General features: G+C 38.8%; 2 protein-coding genes across 5 annotated transcripts in view; one reads left to right on the top strand and one right to left on the bottom strand.

Moving 5' to 3' along the window:
- Window positions 1-225: 225 nt before the first annotated feature.
- On the bottom strand, window positions 226-4,449 carry LOC150007417 (uncharacterized). Its single transcript, XM_090279641.1, has 3 exons — window positions 3,738-4,449; window positions 1,905-2,016; window positions 226-299 (listed from the first exon to the last, which is right to left on the bottom strand). The coding sequence occupies exons 1-3, from the start codon at window positions 3,878-3,880 to the stop codon at window positions 240-242; spliced, it is 315 nt and encodes a 104-aa protein (XP_090135767.1). The 5' UTR covers window positions 3,881-4,449; the 3' UTR covers window positions 226-239.
- Window positions 3,909-21,304, top strand: part of SNX14 (sorting nexin 14) — a 99,641-nt gene continuing 82,245 nt past the window's right edge. For 2 of the 4 annotated variants that reach the window (XM_090279640.1, XM_090279639.1), the window contains exon 1: window positions 3,991-4,200. In XM_090279640.1, the coding sequence (XP_090135766.1) occupies window positions 4,061-4,200 (140 nt within the window). In that variant the 5' untranslated portion in view covers window positions 3,991-4,060. Of the gene's footprint in view, window positions 4,201-21,304 lie in introns of all 4 variants that reach the window. The other 2 variants (XM_090279637.1, XM_090279638.1) reach the window with 2 other exon arrangements.

Genomic DNA, 21,304 nt, shown 5'->3' with positions numbered 1-21,304 from the left:
CTTTTAGGCCACACACATAATGGCCCTCAACAACCTGGTGTATATTAAGGGTCATCAGAGTTAAATACTCAGATATTCAACACCACCTTTTCATATTCTTGTACCAATATAAAAAGCAATTTGTATAATTTGCTGGTGGGGTGGGATTTAATTATGTAAAAGCATTTTATATAGTTAACATTGACTAGTGCTGCATAACTTATGAAAATTAAGTTAAAGCAGAGATAAATCCTAGTCTTTTATTGTCTTCTCAGAAGCCTTTCCAGATCCTCATTAGTTGAGTTTCCTTTTGCCATCACCTGTCATGAAAAAAAAAAAAAGCCTTTATTATATATATAAATAAGTCCTGTATTACATTTTCATGGGTGACATGTCTCCATTATATTGTAAACCTTTGGAGGTTTAAAAAAATGCATCTATATCATTGTGTCTGCCACATCTAGTACAGTGCCTTACACTTATTTGCTAATGCAATAAATATTCATTAAAATAATGAAGCTACTGTAGTTTGACATTTGTGAACCCTTAAGGTACATTATCAACTATATTTTTTTATAGTTTGAAAATGTACCCTTAGCACACATAATTGTGGCATTTATGAAAAATTGACATATTGTACTGACTCTCCATAGCTAACAATAGTTGAACAAGTACTGTCTAGTAGATATACAGTGCAAGCCACAGATGTAATTTAGAATTTTCTAGCCCTGACTGGTGTGGCTCGGTTGGATGTCATCCTGCAAAGCAAAGAGGCCCTGGTTTGATCCCCAGTCAGGGCATATGCCTAGGTTGCAGGTTCGGTCTCTGGCTGGGGTGTGTGCAAGAGGTAATGATCGATGTTTTGCACATAGATGTTTTCTCTCCCTCCTTTCCCCTCTTTCCAATAATAAAAAATTAAAATTTCCTAGTTGCCACATTATAGAGGAAATATACTTATTTTTTTATCATATTATTTCCAAAATATTTAACATGTAATCAAGTTTTAAAACAAGGTATGTGGCCCTGGAGGGTGGCTCGGTTAGACTGTCATCCCAATACACCAAGGTTGCAGGTTCAATCCCCAGTCAGAGCACGTACAAGAATACCTATGAATGCATAAATAAGTGGAACAATAAATTGATGTTTCTCCCCTCCTCTCTCTAAAATCAATTAAAAAAAATTTTTTAAGTCATTAAAAAATCTGGTGTGTATTTTACACTTATAGCACATGTCTCTTGAAACTAGCCATTATTTCAAACGCTCATTAGTCAGACAATGGCTATTAACTACTGCAGTGCTGGTCTAGAATTTAAGGGCAGTCAATAAAGCTCTTTGGGCCTCAGACTCCTCCTATAAGGTAAATTACAGTTTTGACTTCATGTCATTGTCATTTTAGATTATAATCCAAATAAAGCTAATTGGTTTGGCTGTTTTTTGTCATGTTCATAAATCCATAAAATAAAACTTTTTGTATTAAGTATTGTATAAAGACATTTAATAGGTACTTTCTATCCAATATCATCTCCCAAATTTATGAAGAAGATAATTTCTGTTTTAGAGTTGAGGATGCAGGAGTTGAGATAGATCAAGTTAACCTCGCTCAGTGAAACATTCTAGTAGAAAGTGGAGCTGCTTGTAGAAACAGGATTGTAGGATATCCCATATCCTCATTAGAAATTCAGAACTTTTAAAAAAAGATTGGAAAAAAAATTCAAGACTTGTGTGGGAGTGTTAAAGTGGATACCAGATTATAAAGTTGAATAGAGAACATTTAGAAACTAATTCTATTTAGAAACTAATACAAAGTAATATTCAATGTACACTGTAACTGAAAAAATTAGGCCCTGGCTGGTGTGGCTCAATGGATTAAGTGCTGGCCTGTGACCCAAAGTGTGGCCGGTTAAATTCCCAGTCAGGGCACCTACCTGGATTGTGGGCCAGATCCCCAGTTGGGGGTGCTCCAGAAGAGACCACACATTGATGTTTGTTTCCTTCTCTTCCTCCCTTTCCCTCTCTCTCAAAATGAATAAATAAAATCTTAAAAACAAGAAAAATTAAACAAAAATAACTGAATGAAATATTTCATTAAATGTTTGCATTGAGGAAATTTTATTTTCCTTGCTTTAGGTGTCGATTTCAAAGAATATTCTTATGGTAGAAATTATTTTCTGCTTTCCTGAACATAAGAGTAATATGAAAATTTAAATTGCCTATTGTTTAGGCAATTTATTAGCTTATTCTAAACGCCTCTGCTAAGAAAACCATATGAGAGAGAAGTCTTAGTTGATTCTTGTAAAGATGTCTAAGTTGAATAGAACAAAACATTGGATCTTTCAAGTGTTCAGGCTGTCAGTGAAAAGTTGAACAGTAATTTTAGAATACGCCCTGAAGGAAGCAAAATTTTTAAACAGAAAAAAGACTAGCAATGTAACTTCCTGGAAAAGTTTAATAAAGTAAATTAAAAAGTACTCAGGTCCACAGTAGGCACTTGATACATGTAGATTAATTCATTACCTTTTACTTGTACTTAAGTAAAACCCTAGAATGTTCATATAAACAAGGTTTTATAGGTAATTCAAAGACGCTAAAAAGGTTACAAAAGTGAAATTTATAAGTTTATCTCAAAACATTAAAAACAGCATTAAGCTTCCCAATGATGTTACAGTCTTATAGTTTAATCAGAAATTGTACAACATGAGTATATTTGTGATGTTAAGCAATACCTAATGATAAGGATCAATGAAATGGATACTTTTATGTACTACGGTGGACTTGGACCATTCTAGGAACATTTGACAGTATGTATCATGTTCTTACTCTTAGATCCAGCAGTTGTAAAGATGTTGATCCTAAGGAAATTATTAGACATGTGTATAGACTTGTGATCAAGGGTGGTAATTACAATATTAAAGAAATTAAATAGTATTAACAGAACAAAGGTACATTTTGACGGAAAGTGCATCGTTAAAGGTGACCCATGAATTCAGAATAACAGGTAAAATATTAATGAAATACTACATACAGCATGTTTTGTTTTGTTTTGTTTTTAAATCATTTCTGAGTGCGTCTGTCTCCGCGGCTTGAGAGGGTAAGGTCCTAGGGAGGAGAAATGACAGCCGCACGAGCACTCCAGCTCCGGGATTAGAAAGGCTTCAAATCCCGGTTTCGCTAACTGTATGATTTAGAACAAGTTCCTCTCCGTCTCAGTAATCTAGCCGCAAAATGGGAGAAACCAGCGTACATATTGTACATCCCGAGGTGAGTGTATGAAGGTTTAGCTTATCACGCCGCCCAAAATTTATTTATTACGATAAGGTCTTGTATCTCTCAGAGTAGCGATGAGTACACACACTAATTAAAATTTAGTAAAGCGAAAGCCGCCTCATGCAAACACGAGGCTGTGTCAGGAACAGCTCTATCTCGTCCACGAGCGAGCAAACAACGCTCTCTCGCAAGGGTTGCGGCCCAGTGGGTTTGACTTTTCCATAATCCAGGATCGTATTACTCACCCGCGGCCCCCGCAAAACTAGGACTCAAGAGTCGTCCCTCCCTTCTCCCCCTTAGGGGCGTGACCCCGCATTCCATCCCTCTGCGGATTCGCGTCACCAAGACTACACTCCCCAACAGCCTCTCGAGCTCGGGGTGTCCCGCCGGCAGGGCCCAGCAGCTACGGGAACGAGGGGCGTAGTTTCTCCAGTGCTCAGACATAAATCTCTCTCCTTCGCAATACAGGCGGATACTGGGTGCTGCAACTTTACCCTGATTTCCGTGAAAGGCGTCTCGCCAGCGGAGCAGTATTCTTCCTGGGAGGACGGCAAGCGGCTGTTGCCTCGAGGACTGAGCGGCCGGACCCAAGGGAGTCTCGCGTGGGGTGACGACTTCCCGCAGGTCTAGCAGCCATCTGTTTAGCCTTCGGCTGCGCACGCGCGGCAGGGTTTTGGGCGGGGCTTGGGGCGCCTGCAGCCGGCAATCCGTCCTTCGGCGGCTGTGTCAGTCGGCCGGGTAGGAGACGCTGGAGGTTAATGGAGATCGCTTACACCTCAGCTTCAGTCTGTAGCACTGCTTCACACCCACCCCAGAGATGGTCCGCTGGGTGCGGACGATGGGGGAGAAGCTGAAGCAGCGACTGCGGCTGGACGTGGGACGCGAGATCTGCCGCCAGTACCCACTCTTCTGCTTCCTGCTGCTCTGCCTCAGTGCCGCCTCACTGCTCCTCAACAGGTAACGCCGCAGTGCAGAGCCAGCCCGGCTGCTTCTCTCCGAAACCAGGGCCGCAGGACCGTGTGGCTTGTCTTTGTGGATGCCAACCCGGGCTGCGTAGCTGAGGGGACTTGGGGCCGGCCGCGAGGCCTCTGGGGAGAGCGGCCTCGGGGAGCCCGGCCGAGAGTCGAGGCTCCGGAAGTGCAGCCGGGGGTTGGGTTCAAGTGGCCCCTTTCCTCAGGCCTAGTCTCCTAAACCAGTTGGCCCCGATTCTTACCTTTTCACCCCTTAAAACCTGGTCCTCCATCAGCGATATTTTTCAGAGGGTTGAAATCTGTATGTCCGGCCCAATTTGAGACCACACCGGGGAGGTTCAGTCAGCTGACAGGGTAGGGTTCAAGGTTCTGTCGCAGCCGCAGTTTAGGCACACTCCCCTGGCTCTCACTTCGCGCACACGGGCACGTACAATCTTAACAGCTGACGCTATCGCATAGTGTTGTTGGTTAAACGGACGGCCACAAAGATTTGTTGAACTGAACTCAGTAAGCGAATTGGTACCTGCGTCAGCATGTCTAGACTACATATTCCTAAAGAGAAGACTGCGAGTTAAAATTGGTAAATTCAGTTGACATTTTGAAAGCGGAAGGTTCTGCCTCTGAAATAAACGTGGAGATTTCTGTCATTTTGCTATTTATAGAAAAGGTAGCGATGAAATAGGCAGTAGAGGAGAACTTTTCCCTTAAAATTATTCCCAGATTTTCTTTTTTTTTTTTTAAATGTTTTTTATTGATTATATTGTTACAACAGTTTCAATTTTCTCCCCCTTGTTCCCCTCCCCCCAGCACTCCCCTCCCCCAGCAATCCCCCCCAAGTCCATACCCCTGGTTCGTAAAAATTAACTATCCCCCCCCTCTCAAATATTAGGACCCTTTGTAATCTTGTAAAGGACAATGGGCGAAGGTCTCAAGCTCCTCTAGCTGCTTCAAGCTGGACATGGTCATCGTCCTACCTACCCTTGGGTCCAGAAAACCCTAATAAGAGTGGGGGTGTGGAGGGGAGGGTGGCCTTCCCACATGGGGAAGGATCGTGCAGACTCCAGGTCAGTTGGCTGCCTCCGGTCAACGGCGTGCTTGGTTCAACAGGCTGGTGTCCTTGTTGTGTTTCAGTCATTCCTCCCCGAGTTTGTTCCTCCTGGATTGTCTCCTTAACAGGAGCGAGCTGAGAACACTGTTCCTACTCCGCGGCCATCTTGGTCTCCCCCCCAGATTTTCTTTTGGTGGAAAGAAGTCTGAGATAGTTGTCAGCGACAGCATCTGTGTGATGCTTTCTCTGTTTTGAACATGCGATCAGCCTTAATCTTTTTTTTTATTGAATGTATTGGGGTGACATTGGTTAATTATATAGGTTTCAGCTGTACAGTTCTATAATATATCATCTGTATATTGTACCGTGTGTTTATCACCCCAAATCAAGTCTCCTTCCATGGATGTTTATTCTCCCTTCCCTACCCCACTTTTTCTCTGGTAATCACCATACTGTTGTCTGTGTCTATGAGTTTCTTTTTGGTCGATTTGTTTTTGCTTAATCCCTTCATCTTTTTCACCCAGTCCCCCAACCCTCCTCCCCTGTGACAGCTGTCATTCTGTTCTATCTATGAGTCTGTTTCTATATATTTTGTTAGTTTATTTTATTAATTAAAGTCCACATATGAGTGAAATCATATGATAGTTATCTTTCTCTGACTGGCTTATTTCACATAGCAATGCTCTTCAGTTCATCCATGCTGTCACAAAAGGTAAAATTTCTTTACCTTTTTTTTTTTTTAATGAGTAGTATTCCACTGTGTAAATATACCACAGCTTTTTTATTCACTCATGTATTGATGGATACTTGGGCTGCTTTCAGATCTTGGTAATTGTAAATAACACTGCATCGAACATAGGGATGCATATATTCTTTTGGGGGGGGTGAGTGGAGCGGAGCAGGCAACAGGTTTATTGAGGGAAAAAGGGGAAGAGGGTGGAGGGGAGAGGCAACTTCAGGACCAGCTCGAGGGCCCAAAGGAGCAAGGGGAATGGGGAGCAAGTGAATGGGCATTCCCGGTCCTCCTTGCGGACCAGTGGGAGTCCCCTATTCTTTTGAATTGGTGTTGTGGGTTTCTTTGGATATTCCCAGAAGTTTAATTGTTCGGTCATAAAGCAGTTCCATTTTTAATTTTTTTTAAGGCATCTCCATACTGTTTTCCATAGTGGCTGCACCAATCTGCATTCCCATCAACAGTGCAAAGGGCAGCCTTACTCTTTATCTTGAGGTAGTTGGTGCCCAAGGATAGGAACAGGAAAGCAATCACAAGGAATTTGGTAACTTAATTTTGCCCTTAATTTTTCTTGTGACTGTCGATGCTTTACTTTCTTGTTAGTTGATTCTGAATTTATATAATGTTAGGTTTAAATAGTGATTGATATTTTACTGGAAAATGTGCTTAGACTGTGATGGTAAGATGTCTGTAGGAGTATTAAAGAAGTAGAATCCTTAACAGAGTGCAAACTAGTTATTAAGTGCTTACTTGCTTTTTGTCATCTGAAGGTATTCCAAGCTAGACTAACAGGTTTAGTATGAAAGACATAAAACTTTATATGATTATTAAGTTTTGTCCAGGGATTCTTTTCTATATTCTTTGTGTGTCAGGTAATTTTTGGTCTTCAAGGTAGGACAACCACCTAGGAGCATGTTGAACTAAGTTTTTGAGGTTGCCTACTTAAACGTAGTGTTCGATGTTGTTAAGAAGTCCTAGGATACTATATGATTTGTGTACGATGTCATCTGTATGCTGTATCTATTTGCAAAGAAAGAAGAAAATAATACTTAAATTCAAGTGGTTGAGTTTATGACTGAAATTGCTTTGCATACATTTTTTGGTATTTTTTAATTCATTTTATCTTTTTTTAAAGTATATTGTATTGATTATGCTATTACAGTTGTCCTAATTTTTTTCCCTTTGTACACCTCTGCCCGGTACCTGCTTCCCTCCATCAATACCCTCCCCCCATTAGTTCGTGTCCATGGGTCCTGCATATAAGTTCTTTGGCTTCTCTGTATTCTTTTTTTAAAAAAATATGTTTTATTGGTTATGCTGTTACAGTTGTCCCAATTTCTTTTCCCTTTGTTCCCCTCCACCCAGTAACCCCCCTCCCTCCAGTGGCCCCCCCCCCAGTCCATCCCATTGGTTATGCATGTAGTGCTTCTCAACATCTTCCTATCTACTCCACTCCCTCCTACTATGCTTCTTAATTTCTGTACCATCTCCCTCCCTTTCCCCCCTTTCCCCTCCCTGCTGACCTCCCCCCAAAATGTTCCCCATACCTATAATTCTTTTTCCACTCTCATTGCCTACTTAGTTTGCCTTTATTTCGATTCCCTAGCTTCTGTTGTTGGTTGTTGTGATACAGTTTTTATTTTAATGTTCATAGTTTTGATCCTCTTGGATCTAATGAACTCCTTCAGTTTTACTTTGTCCTGGAAGCACTTTCTCTGCCCTTCTATTCTGAATGACAGCTTCGCTGGATAGAGTAATCGTGGTTGTAGGTTTTTGCTTTTCATTACTTTGAATATTTCTTGCCAGTCCCTTCTTGCCTGCAGAGTCTCCTTTGAGAAATCAGCTGATAGTCTTATTGGGACCCCTTTGTACGTAATTCTCTTCTCTTGCCACTTTTAAGATTCTCTCTTTATTCTTAATTTTTGACATTTTGATTATAATGTGTCTTGGTGTGGTTCTCCCTGGTCCAGTTTTTCTGGAACTCCTGTGCTTCCTGGACCTGTAAGTCTTTTTCCTTCCCCAAGTTAGGGTAGTTCTGCTTCATTATTTTTTCATATAATTTTTCAATTTCTAGTTCTTCTTCTTCACCTTCTGGCAACTCTCTGATTCGGATGTTGGCCTGCTTATAGCTGTCCCAGAGGTTTCTGAGCCTCTCCTCATTTTCCTCACTTTTCTTTTCCTCTTTCTGCACTGGTTGACTGTTCCTTCCCTATATTTTGATTTGTTCATTTGATCCCTGGTTTTCCTTCCCTCACCACTTGTTTCATGTGTTTTTGTTCATTTCAGCAGGACTAGCCTTCATTCCTTCCCCATCTTGTTTAAGATCCGCTGTTAGTTCTGTAAGCTGTCTTATAACTATACCTCTGAACTGAGACTCAGAAAGATTATCTGTCTGCTGGTCCGATAAATCATATATTTGCTGTCTGGTCAGCTGCGTGATTGGCATCTCTATCATGATCCCTGACATCCTGACAGTTTTTGTTCACGTTTCCTTCTTGGGTGGGGCTGTCATACCTGCTACACTATAGGGGGCGGAGCCCCGTGCACTCGTCACTACTGGGCAAGCCTTCTCACCTCACTGTGGCGCTTTGTGTGGGAGAGGGGGGTCCAAGATGGATTCCTGCTGTTCACTCTCCTCTGAGAGATCAGGAACCTCCTCCTCCATCCCCACACCCTCTGGGCCTCACAGTCTGATGCAATGGTCTGTCTTCCCTGGCATTGGAATTGCGAACTGAAGGGTTTGGTCTGCAGCCAGCGGTGCTCCCCAGGCACTTCTCACCTCCCCTTAAATACAGGTGTCTGCGCTTACTGCCGTCCCGCCACCCATTGCCACAGCTGCAGCTGCCAGCACAGCTTGACCTCTCTGCCCCAGCTTTGCCCCTCCTACCCGTCCAGATGAGCAACACTTGTTTATAATGTCATACATTGGACTTCCACGTAGCTTTATTTTCTGGAACTTCTGGTTATTTCTGGTTTTCTGGTAGTTATATTCCTTCTTAGTTGTGGAGGGAGATAAAGCGTGTCAGTCTAGGCCTCCATCTTGGCCGGAAGTCAGTGACTTCTCTATAACATCACCCTATTATGCTTCTTAATCCCTGCACCGTTTCCCCCATTTTTCTCGGTCCACCTCCCCACTAATAACCCTCCATATGATCTCCATGTCTATGTCTGTTCCTGTTCCAGTTGCTTGCTTAGTTTGTTTTTGTTTTTTAGATTCATTTGTTCATAGTTGTGAGTTTGTCATTTTACTGTTCATAGTTTGATCTTCTTTTTCTTAAATAAGTCACTTTAACATTTCATGTAATAATGGCATGGTGATGATGAACTCCTTTAGCTTTACCTTGTGTGGGAAGCACTTTATCTGCCTTTCCATTCTAAATAATAGCTTTGCTGGATAGATTAATCTTGATTGTAGGTCCTAGCTTTTCATCACTTTGAGTACTTCTTGCCAGTCCTACTTGCCTGCTAAGTTTCTTTTGAGAAATCAAAAGAACTCCTGTGTAGGTAACTAACTGCTTTTCTCTTGCTGCTTTTAAGATTCTCTCTTTATCTTTAACCTTTGGCATTTTAATTATGATATATCTTGTTGTGGTCCTCTTTGGGTCCAACTTGTTTGGAACTCTCTGTGTTTCCTGGACTTGTATGTCTATTTCCTTTGCCGAATTAGGTAGGTTTCATTATTTTTTCAAATAAGTTTTCAATTTTTTGTTCTTACTCTTCTCCTGGCACCCCTATAATTCTGAAGTTGGCACTTTGGGAGATGTCACAGAGTCTTCTTATTCTCTCCTCATTTTTTTGAATTCTTGTTTCTTCATTCTGCACTGGTCGAATATGCTCCAATCATTTATTTGAAACCTGGCTTCATTCCATTCACTATTGGTTCCTTGTGGATTTTTCTTTATTTCACTTAGTGCAGCCTTCATTTCTTCCCTTATGCATTTGCTGTGTTCAGTGAGTTCTCTGAGCATCCTTATCACCAGTATTTTGAATTCTGCTTCTGATAGGTTCACTATCTCTGTTTCACTTAGTTCTTTTTCTGGAATTTTGTTCTGTTCTTTCATTTAGGTCATATTTCTTTGTCTCATCAATTTGGCAGCCTCCCTGTATTTGTTTCTATGTATTAGGTAGAGCTGCTTTGACTCTCTGTTTTGGCGCACCTGTTAATGTTGTAAGGGGTGAATCCTTAGGTATTTCCTAGCGTGGGGTGACCCATTTCACCACTTCGTGGAACTATATGTGAGGAGGGGTTAGAGAAAGAACAATGCTGCTTGCTTGGCACTTGCCCCTTTTCTAGTCACTTCACCTACTTCCTGTGTGCAACTGGTGCTTCTCTAGCTGTTGCTCTGATGGGGGTTCCCAGAGTGGGTGGACTTGCAGGCATTGTAGGACTGTGGGGACCCTCTAAATGGACTCTCCTGAAAGACGGGAAGTTTCTTCTGTCACCCCAACCCCGACTGGTTTTCACAGGCAAAAACTACGTGGCTTTATTTTCCCAGCACAGGAACCCTGGCCTGTGCAGTCTGGCCTGGGGCTGGGATTGCTCCACAGGTGTCCCTCCTGGCTTTTATCTGCCACACATGAATATGGGATTACATGGTGCTGCTTTGCCTCCACCACACCGAATCCTCTCTGCCCTGTTTTCTCATCTCTGTCCCTCCTACCGTTCTGGATGAATATTTTTTCTTTAAATCCTTGGTTGTCGGACTTTCATACAGTTTGATTTTCTTGCATTTCTGGTTTTGTTGTTGTTCTTGTTGTTTTAAGGTTAGTTTGATCCTTCTTATGGTTGTGGGAAGAGGCAAAGCGTGTTTACTTATACCTCCAACTTGGCTATAAGTCCCGTTTTTTGGTATTTTTTATTTGTTTCTGTTGCAACCAGCAAAAGGAATATTAAACATTAGTCTTTTTTAAAAAGATTTTATTTATTTATTTTTAGAGTGAGTGGAATGGAGGGAAAAAGAGAGGTCATGAAACATCAATGTGTTAGAGATACACACCCAACCGTGGACTTGGCCTGCAACCCTGGCATGTGCCCTCAGAGCAAATCAAACCAGCAACCTTTTGGTTTGCAGGCTGGTGCTCAGTACACTGAGCCACACAGGCCAGGGCACATTAGTCTTGACTAGAAGAATGGGTAGGAGTCTTTCTTCCAGGTAAAATTTTTTGAAAGGTACAGAAAAATGTGTATAGTATACTTTTCAGTGTATTGTTTGATTTTCTTTAAAATACATGTCTATTAACATGTACATACAAACATATATATTTATATTATCTCTGAAAGATTGTTATACATGAAAACTGGCCCCTTCTGAGAAATTTAAAAATATATAAAATATATAAAAGACATTTGGGGCATAATGATGGAAATACAAAAAATGGGAAGATAATACATACTTTCCATAAGTGATTTTTTAAAATTCAAAGTTACTAAATGTTTATGGAAAGAAGGACTGACTTATAATCCTCATTTTTTTAAAAAAAAAAAAATTTTATTTATTCTTAGAGAGAGGGGAAGGGAGGGAGAGAGAGAAAGAGAGAAACATCAGTGTGTGAGAGAAACATCAATTGGGTTGCCTTTTGCATGGGTGGGTGCCCTGACCTGGGAGGCCTTCAACCTAAGCATGTGCTCTTCACTTTGTGGGATGATACCCAACCAACTGAGCTACACCAGTCAGGGCATACTCCTCTTTCTTGAGCCATGCACCAAAGAAGGCACATTTATTTTGAGACAATCTGTAGGCAAAAGATCATAAATGTCTAATAATATACATGGCAAATATAGCACTTAGGTACATGGTTCTGTTGCCTGTATTAATCCTTTCATTATAACTGTTTAATCATCAATAAGTGATTTCTACAGACATTTAACCACTTAGTTTTTAGAAATAACTTTAAAAGAAATTTTTAAATGGAATACTATGTAGCAGAAAGAAAGAAGGAACTCCTACCATTTGCAACAACATGGATGGAACTAGAGAGAATTATGCTTAGTGAAATAAGCCAGGCAAAGAAAGAAAAATACCATATGGTATCGCCTAATACAGGAAACTGAAGAACAACACAAACAGGGGAACTGAATGGAACAAAGAGCAGAGTGGCAGTCGATGGGGGGGAGGTGGGGGGAGAGGGGGGATAAGTAAGGGAAGGGTTTAATTAAAGAGCCTGTATGAAGGACTCATGGACGTGGACAAAGGGGAGGGATATGGTTGCGGGAGAGGGGGTGGGCTGGGTGGGGGAGAGAAATTGGGGGAAAAGGGGACAACTGTAATTGAAAAACCAAAATAAAAAAAAAAAAAAAATTTTTTAGTTTAAAATCTCCTGGTTAGTATTAAGTTTTGAAGCTTTCCCCTCTATATGGTTAAATTTAGCATTATACCCTTTTTTGAAATTTTTCTTCTTACAGTATTGAAACTAACTCTAAGATTTTTCAAGATGTTACTTAGCATATACATTTTTCTTTCAATATGATTAGGATTATGAATTTTATCTGTGGTAAGATAAATTGATATAACCTTCAGACTGTTTTAAGTGATTGTTGAAAGAGAGGAGTAACATATTTTATATTTTTCAAGTTATTTATGATCTCACCTTTACAGTATTATAAGGACAAATTAGGAACGTAGTTGTGATGATAGAGATTTGTTTATTTGCCACAGTGTTGCATAATTTGAATGTTAGGATAAGGAATATTTTAAGTTAATTCTAATAATGGTAGTAGTAATAATAGCTAACACTTTGTGAGTGCTTTGTTTGACCCAGGTGTTGTGTTGAGTTTTCATTTATTAATGAGGCAATTTATTGTTGTGGTTGAAAGTTGAATCTGAAACTTGACTGTAAGGATTTGATTCTGACTCCTCCATTTACCACTTATATGACTTTGGATAAGTAATCTAACTTTTTATTTGTCACAGTTTCCTCATCTCTTAACTGGGGATAATGCTTATTTTGATTAAGTGGGTTAGTACATGGAAAGTGCTTAGAATGGTGCTCAGTACATAGAACATGCTCTTATTAAATCTTAGCAGTTATTTTTGGCTTATGTATTCTCACAATACTGTAAAATACGTATACTATTATTAGCCTCAATTTTTTTTTGAGATATAACTTAAGAAAAATGCATAACATATAATTGATTAGTTCTGTGAATTTTTAAATATGAGTGTATGTAACCATCACACACATCAAGACAAAATTATTCCTAGCACCCTAGTTAGGCTCCCTTGTTAATAACCATCTTAAACATCATATATCACTTTTACTTGTTTTTGAATTTCATGTAAATGGAGTCATATGGTCTTATTGTATCTGGTTTTTTTTCTCAAAACTGCTTTAGCGTCAATAGTTACCGTATTTTTCGTTCCTTAAGATGCACCTGACCGTAAGATGCACCTAGGTTTAGAGGAGGAAAACAAGGAAAAAATATTCTGAACCAAATGGTGTACTAAAATATTTAATAAAATATAACAATAATATTTCAACCATGTAAAGTGAACAGCAGTCAACAGCGGTATTAAGAACCATCATCACTGTCATTAACAAATGAGGAGAGACTTTAAGTTTCAAATACTCTTTAGTTTTCTGGGAACCCCAAGAACTCACCATCGCTAGTGTCAGAATTTATGAAGTTCAGTTGCTCACAATCACTGATATCACTTTCTTCACTATCTTCATACTGACTAGATGCCCTGAGATTCAGCAGTAAAGTGGGACATTTAAGCGTCCCCAGGGGTTTTGCGTGGGCCCACCGCTTCCTCTTCTAACAGCTGTCACCACCGCTGACAGGTCAGTTAATACACATCATGGTCTGTGATGCAATGTGTGCTCCGTAAGATGCACAGACATTTCAACCCCACTTTTGGGGAGAAAAAAGTGTGTCTTATGGAGCGAAAAATACGGTAATTCCCTTTTCTTATTTTGTAATATTCCATTGGGAATATGCTATACTTTGTTTATCCATTTTACTGTTGAAGAGCAGTTGAATTTTTACAGTTTTTGGCTGTTATACATAATGCTACCATGAATATTCTTATTACATTTCTTTTGATATACATATGTACTTTTTTCTTTTGAGTATATGCCCATGAATAGAAATGCTTTGTCATAGCGAATGCGTTTGTTTAACTTGAGTAGAAACTGCAAGAGAGTTTTCCAGAGCCGTTACAATTTACACTCCTTCTAATAATGTTTGACAGTTCTGAATGATATTGTCTGTAGGTTTAATTTAGCCATTTTAGTGAGTGTATAGTGGTGGTTCATTGCCATAATACTTTTCAATTCTTTGATGGTTATTGGCTCCATTTCACAAGTGAGCAAACTGAAGCTTGTAGTTGTTAAATAACTTGCTCAGGCTCATAGATAGTAAGGAGCAGAATGGGATTCTAATGAAGGTCATTCTGATTCAGAAGTTCAACTTTTAAAAATTACGTTATGGAAACATTAAGAATAATATTGATTATTATTAACTTTCTAGGTAACATTATTCACATAAATTATTAAAAAGTCAGAAAATACAAATATAAAGATGTTAAAAATCACTCATAAATTTACCACTCAGAGATGACTGCTTTTGTTAACATTCTCATCACTTTTACCTGTAATTTATAATTTTATCATATAAATTGAGATTGTTTTATATATATACATATAGCCTTCTATATAAAGTCCTTGCTTTTTTAACACATTTATTATTTTCTCTATTACTTTTTAACTTGCCACAACTGACTTATAATACACTTAACTTAGTATGTAACAGGCTTTTAGCACTTTTATGAATTTATTTAGTCATCATAACAACTCTATGAATTAGGTATTATTATTTGTTTTTTTGGTGTGTATTTTTTGCCTTTATTTTTAATTCTTATTTTTTATTGTATTTCTTCCATTACCATTTAGTCCCCTTATACCCCTCTCCTCCCTTCAGTCACCATACTGTTGTTCATGTCTATGAGCCCTTTTTCCTTTTTGTTCAATCCCTCCACCCCCTAACCTCCCGCCACTAGTTGTCATCCTGCTCTCCAACTATGATATGAGTCTGACCCTATTTTTCGCTTGTTAGTTCAGTTAGTTCATTAGAGTCTGCATATGAGTGAAATCATGTGGTATTTGTCTTTCTCTGACTGGTTTATTTCACTTAGCATAATGTTTTTCAGGTCCATCCATACTGTTGAAAAGAGTATACTTTCTTCTTTTTTATGGTTGAGTAGTATTCATTGTGTAACTGTCCCATAGTTGTTTTATCCACTTGGGCTACTTCCATATCTTGGCGATTCTAAATAACACTGAAATGTACATAGGCGTGCTTATGTCCTTTTGAATTATTGTTTTGGTTTCCTTCGGATATAGCCCCAGAAATGGGATTGCTGGGTCAAGAGGCAGATCCAACTGCTTTCCACAGTGGCTACACACCAATCTGCATTCCCACCAACAGTGTGAAAGGGTTTTCCTGTCTTCACATCCTTGCCGGCACTTGTTGTTTGTTGATTTATAAATGATAGCCATTTTGACAGGTGTGAGATAATATCTCATTGTGCTTTTAATTTGCATCTCTCTGACGATTAGTGATGTATAGCATCTTTCATATGTCTATTGACCATCTGTATGTCCTCTTTGGAGAAGTGTCTATTCAGGTACTTTGCCCATTTTTTGATTGGGTTGTTTGTTTTTTTGGTGTTGAGTTTTGTAAGATCTTTATACATTTTGGATATTAACCCCTTATCAGATGTATTGGCAAATATGTTCTCCCATTCTGCGGGTTGTCTTTTTATTTATTTATTATTTTTAAAGATTTTATTTATTTATTTTTAGAGAGAGGAGAAGGGAGGGAGAAAGAGGGAAAGAAACATTGATCTGTGAGAAAAACATTGATCAGCTGCCTCTCGCATGCACCCAACTGGGGACTTGGCCCGTAACTCAGGCATGTGCCCTGACTGGGAATTGAACCCTTGACCTTTCAGTTCGCAGACCAGCGCTAAGTCCACTGAGCCACACCAGCAGGGCTGTCTTTTTATTTTGTTGATATTTTCCTTTCCTGTGGAAAAGCTTTTTAGTGTGATGTAGTCCGATTTGTTTATTTTTTCTTTTATTTCTCATGCCTGAAGAGATATATCTGTTAAAATACTGCTGTGAGCAATGTCTGAGATTTTGCAGCCTATGTTTTCTTCTATGATTTTTATGGCTCGGGTCTGATATTTAAGTCTTTTATTCACTTTGAATTTATTCTTGTGTGTAGTATGAAGGTGGTCTAGTTTCATTTTTCTGCATATATCTGTCCAATTTTCCCAACACCATTTATTAAATAGATTTTCTTTAGTCCATTGTATGTACTTGTTTCCTCTGTCAAATATTGACTATAAAGATATGGGTTTATTTCTGGGCTCTCTACTCTGTTCCATTGATCTATGTGTCTCTTTTTATGCCAGTACCATGCTGTTTTGATTACTATGGCCCTGTAGTATAGTTTGATATTAGATAGCATTCCTCCAACTTTGTTCTTCTATTTCAGGATCACAGTTGCTATGCGGGCCTTTTGTGGTTCCATATATTTTTGAAATATTTGCTCTAGTTCTGTGAAATATGTCATTGGAATCTTGATAGGAATTGTGTTTAATCTGTAGATTGCTTTGGGTAGTATGGATATTTTAATGATGTTAACTGTCCATGAGCATGGCATGTTCTGCAACTTATTTTTGTCTTCTTTAATTTCTTTTTTCAGTGTCTTATAAATTTCCAAGTACAGGTCTTTTACATCATTGATTAGGTTTATTCCTAGGTATTTTATTATTCTTTGTGATGCAATTATGAATGGAATTGTTTTCTTAAATTTTCTTTCTGTTAGTTCATTATTGGCATATAAAAATGCAACTGATTTCTGTATATTAATTTTGTATCCTGCTACTTTGCTGCAGTCATTATCAGTTCTAATAGTTTCTTGGTGGAATCTTTGGGATTCTCTATATACAGTATCATGTCATCTGCAAATAATGACAGTTTTACCTCCTCCTTTCCAATTTGGATGCCTTTTATTTCCTCTTCTTGTTTGATTACTGTGGCTAGGACTTCCAGTAGTATGTTGAATAAGAGGTGAAAACTGACGTCCCTGTCTCATTCTCGATTTTAAGGGGAACACTTGTTCTTTTTGCCTGTTGAGGATGATGCTAGTGGTGGGTTTGTCATATATGGCTTTTATTATGTTTAGGTGTGTTCTCCTTAATTTCAGTTTGCTGAGTTTTTATCATAAATGGGTGCTAGATTTTATCAAATGCTTTTTCCATATCTATTTATATGATCATGTGGTTTTTATCCTTCATTTTATGTGGTGAATCACATTTATTGATATGCAAATATACCAGTCTTGCATTCCCAGAATAAATCCCTCTTGATCATAGTGTATAATCTTTTTGATGCATTGCTATATTCAGTTTGCTAGTATTTTGTTGAGGATTTTTGCATCTGTGTTCATCAGGGATATTGATTGACCTATAATTTTCTTTTTTTTGTAGTGTGGTTATCTGGTTTTGGAATTAGGATAATGCTGGCCTCATAAATGAGTTTGGGAGCCTTCCTTCCTCTTGAATGTTTTGAAATAGTTTGAGAAGAAGAGGTGTTAGTACTCGTCCTGTTTGTAAAACTCACCTGTGAAGTCATCTTGTCCAGGGCTTTGTTTGTTGTGAGTTTTTTGTTTACTGCTTCAGTTTTACTAGGTGTAATCTGTCTATTCAGATTCTCTGATTCTTCCTGATTTAGTTTTGAAAGCTTGTGTGTTTCTAGGAGTTTATCCATTTTGTCCAGGTTGCCCACTTTGTTGGCATCTAGTTGTTCATAACATTTTCTCACAGTCCTTTGTATTTTGGTGTCAGTTGTTACTTCTCCTCTTTCACTTCTGATTTTATTTATTTGGGAATTAGGTATTATCATTACCCCATTTTACAGAGGATCAACCCAGAGTCAGAGAGGTTAAGTAATTTGCATTGTGTCATCGCCAGGATTTGAATCCAGACAAACAGACTCTGCAATGTCATATATTTTGTTCCCAAATGTCATGGGTCTTTTACTCTGTTTTATTTCTTTTGTTTATTTTTCTCTTCCTATGACAGCACCAGATTTTTTTAAGCAGTGGTATTATAGTTTTTGTAGTATGTTTTTATATCTGCTGGAACAAATTCTCCCTCTTGATCCTTCTTTTTCAAAGTTAGTACAGCCCTTTCTGAACCTTAATTTTCCCTATTCATTTTAGAATAACTATGTCAGATTTCTCAAAAGATTGAGCAAGACTTTTGATTGTAGTTTCTGTTTTTGTTTATATATTGTCATATAACAAACCATCCCCAAATTTAGTGGTTTAAGACAACATTGAATTTGTTCATAGAACTGTAATTTGGGCAGGAGTTGTAGGGTACAGCTGGTCTTCGCTGTGCATCAGTTGGGCACCAGGAAGACTAGGGCCTAGAATAATCTGTTGGTTTTGTTGATTAACAAGTGTGACAATTGATGCTGGTTGTTGGCTGTGATCTTAGCCTGGCTACAGGCCAGAACATTTACATAGAACCTTTACATGGGCTTTTTTCCCTACATGGAGCTGGGCTATAAATGTGAGCATCCCGAGAACGAGAGACTGGTGCAAGCTGTATTCTTTTTATGACCTAGCCTTGGAAGTTAGCTTCATTTCTGCTACATTCTATTGGTTAGAAGTGAGTTATTAAGGCTATCCCCCTATTGAAGGGGAAGGAAATTAGGTTCCTGCTTTTGATGGAAAGAGTGCAAAGAACTTGTTTATTTTGTAAATTAATTTGAGTAGGATTGATATCTTTACTATATTTAATGTTTTCATCCATGAACATAAATATCTCTCCATTCATATCTGCTCTTAAATCCTTTTAATATCCTTTTTCATTTAGAAAATTTTACTACCAAAACTTCAGAATATATATAAAATAAAGATATAGTAGTATAATGAAATCTGTAAGTACCTATTACCCAGCTTCAGAAATTATCAAGTCAAAAGTCAAATATCCCCACCTCCCAATAATTTTGAAGCAAATCCCACATGACATATATACCTATAAACAGTAAACATTTCAGGATATATCTCTAGTAGATATGAATTATTTTTTCTTTCAGAATCACAATACTGTTTCACAAAAATAAACAAAATTTTGTAACATCATACAATATTCATTCAGTGTTCATATTTCCCTGAATTGGTTAGAACTTTTCTCTCCAATATTTTGAACATACAGGAATGTTGAAATTTACAGTAGATGACTAATTATGTATTGCCTGGATTTTACCATTAACATTTTATTTACCACACATGCTTTATCATATGGCTGTTCATTATTCTAATGAATGTTACTTATAAACAGCTTTTAGGTTGACCAAATTAAGATCAAAATAAGATTTTTGCCTTGGCTGGTGTGGGTCAGTGGATTGAGTGCCGGCCTGTGAATCAAAGGGTCACTGGTTCGATTCCCAGTCAGGGCCCATGCCTGGGTTGTGGGCAGGGTCCCCAAATGGGGGCATGGGAGTGGCAACCATACATTGATGCGTCTCTCCCTTTCTCCCTCCCTTCCCTTCTCTCTAAAAATAAATAAATAAATATATGGCTTTTAATCTGCAAATTACCTCTCCTTCCACCCATCCCTTTTTGTTAAACCTTGCAATTTATTTGTTGAAGAAACAGCCATTTGTTCTGTGTAGTTTTCCACAGTCTGACTTTTACTGATTGCATCCCTGTAGTGTTTTTGAACATGTTCCTTCCCCTCTGGGTTCTCTGTAAGGTAGTATTAAGTTGGCCAAAAGGTCCACTTATTTTTTTCCTGTAAAATAAAAGACATTTTTCATTTTCACCAATAACTTTATTGATTTGGATATTTTGAGTATGTTAGCTACCTACTGCTATTGACTTCCAGTGGGTAGAGGCCAGGAGTGCTGCTAAACATCTTCCAATGCATAAGGCAACCCTACGGCAAAGAATTATTTGGCCAAATGTCAATAGTATCAAGAAACTTTGCAAACCACTTTTGACATGTTCGATCAGTAATAGTGCCTTTCCATACAGTGAACAAATTCTTTTTTGTTTCAGTTGTGTTTTTACCTTTCTTGAAATATTAAAGCATAATATGCTGAAAATGTTGCATATCTTCTTCTATCTTCAATATTAAAATGACTGCACAAAAGTTCACCAATTTTGATACATTTTAAAAAGATTTTATTTATTTATTTTTAGAGAGAGGAAGGGAGGGAGAAAGAGAAATAGAGAAACGTCAAAATGTGACAGACACATCGATCAGTTGCCTCTCGCACGCCCTCAACTGGGGACCTGGCTGCAACCCAGGCATGTGACCCTGACTGGGAATTGAACTGGTGACCTTTCGGTTGGCAGGCCAGCACTCAGTCCACTGAGCCACACCAGGCAGAGGAATAAACTTTTTAAAAAATGCATGCTGATAGGACAGCTGTCACAATGCAATCTAACAAAATTGTTTCGAATGAAGTTAAAGACAACTAAGTAGTAGTAGAGCCATCCTATCGAAAAAACTAAACGAATTTTTTGGCCAACCCAGTAGTTAGGTCAAGAGACTAAGATGTTGAGCTATTTTAAAAATACTCCTTTTTTATGATATATTTTTACTTATGATATACTGTTAGCTTTTCAGAGAAGGAAAACTCTGACTCCAAAAAACCTCCGCTGCCTTGCGGCATACCTCTTCAGGGGAAAGGCTAAGGGAGTAAACCCCGACAGAAAATCCGGAGCCGGAGTCCCTAAGGCGGTTTGACGTTGTAGTCAACACCGGCAACTCACACCGGCAACTCCTGCGGCGCACCTGAAGCCAAGCTGTATTGACTCCGTCTTTCCGTTGGACCCTTCAGCTGCGAAGAGAGGGGGGGGTCTGCTGCATGGGCAACAGCAGACCCTCCATATCACCCTGCCCAGGCTCTGTAGCTTCAGCTTCACTGGAGAGGACACTCCAGCGTCATCGCAAGATGTCGATTCAACATGGGAGGAGACAGATACCGTGTCACTTCCAAGTCGGACTGCACAGCCATTCTCGGCGGTGCAGATAGACTCTTAAGAAGCTACACCATCGTCTCTCGAGACGGACGGCTGCTGACGACGACTGTTAGCTTTAGTAAGTATATCTATTTTTATAAGTAAAATAGAACTAATGATTTTCTTTTATTATCTTTATCTGATTTGGGTATTAAAATTATATTAGTCCTTTTAAATTAGCAGTATTTTCTAACATTTTCCCTCCAAAGCAGTCTGTATAAGATAAGGATTATCTGTTTCATGAAAGTTTGGTAGAACCA

This window comes from Furipterus horrens, unplaced genomic scaffold (assembly GCF_987537825.1).
Source record: "Furipterus horrens unplaced genomic scaffold, mFurHor1.1.pri manual_scaffold_6, whole genome shotgun sequence".
Lineage (NCBI taxonomy): Eukaryota > Metazoa > Chordata > Mammalia > Chiroptera > Furipteridae > Furipterus > Furipterus horrens.
This window is presented reverse-complemented; position numbering and strand designations above follow the sequence as displayed.

Bases quoted from the DNA above. Each gene is read 5' to 3' on its own strand.
- LOC150007417 (XM_090279641.1), bottom strand. From the start codon at position 3,880: ATGGCTGCTAGACCTGCGGGAAGTCGTCACCCCACGCGAGACTCCCTT. The intron at 2,017-3,737 runs GTAAAGTTGCAG...CTTGTTTTTAAG, and splicing joins CGCCTTTCACGGAAATCAGG to ATTTTATTTATTCATTTTGA. The intron at 300-1,904 runs GTAGGTGCCCTG...TTTTCATGACAG, and splicing joins GGATCTGGCCCACAATCCAG to GTGATGGCAAAAGGAAACTC.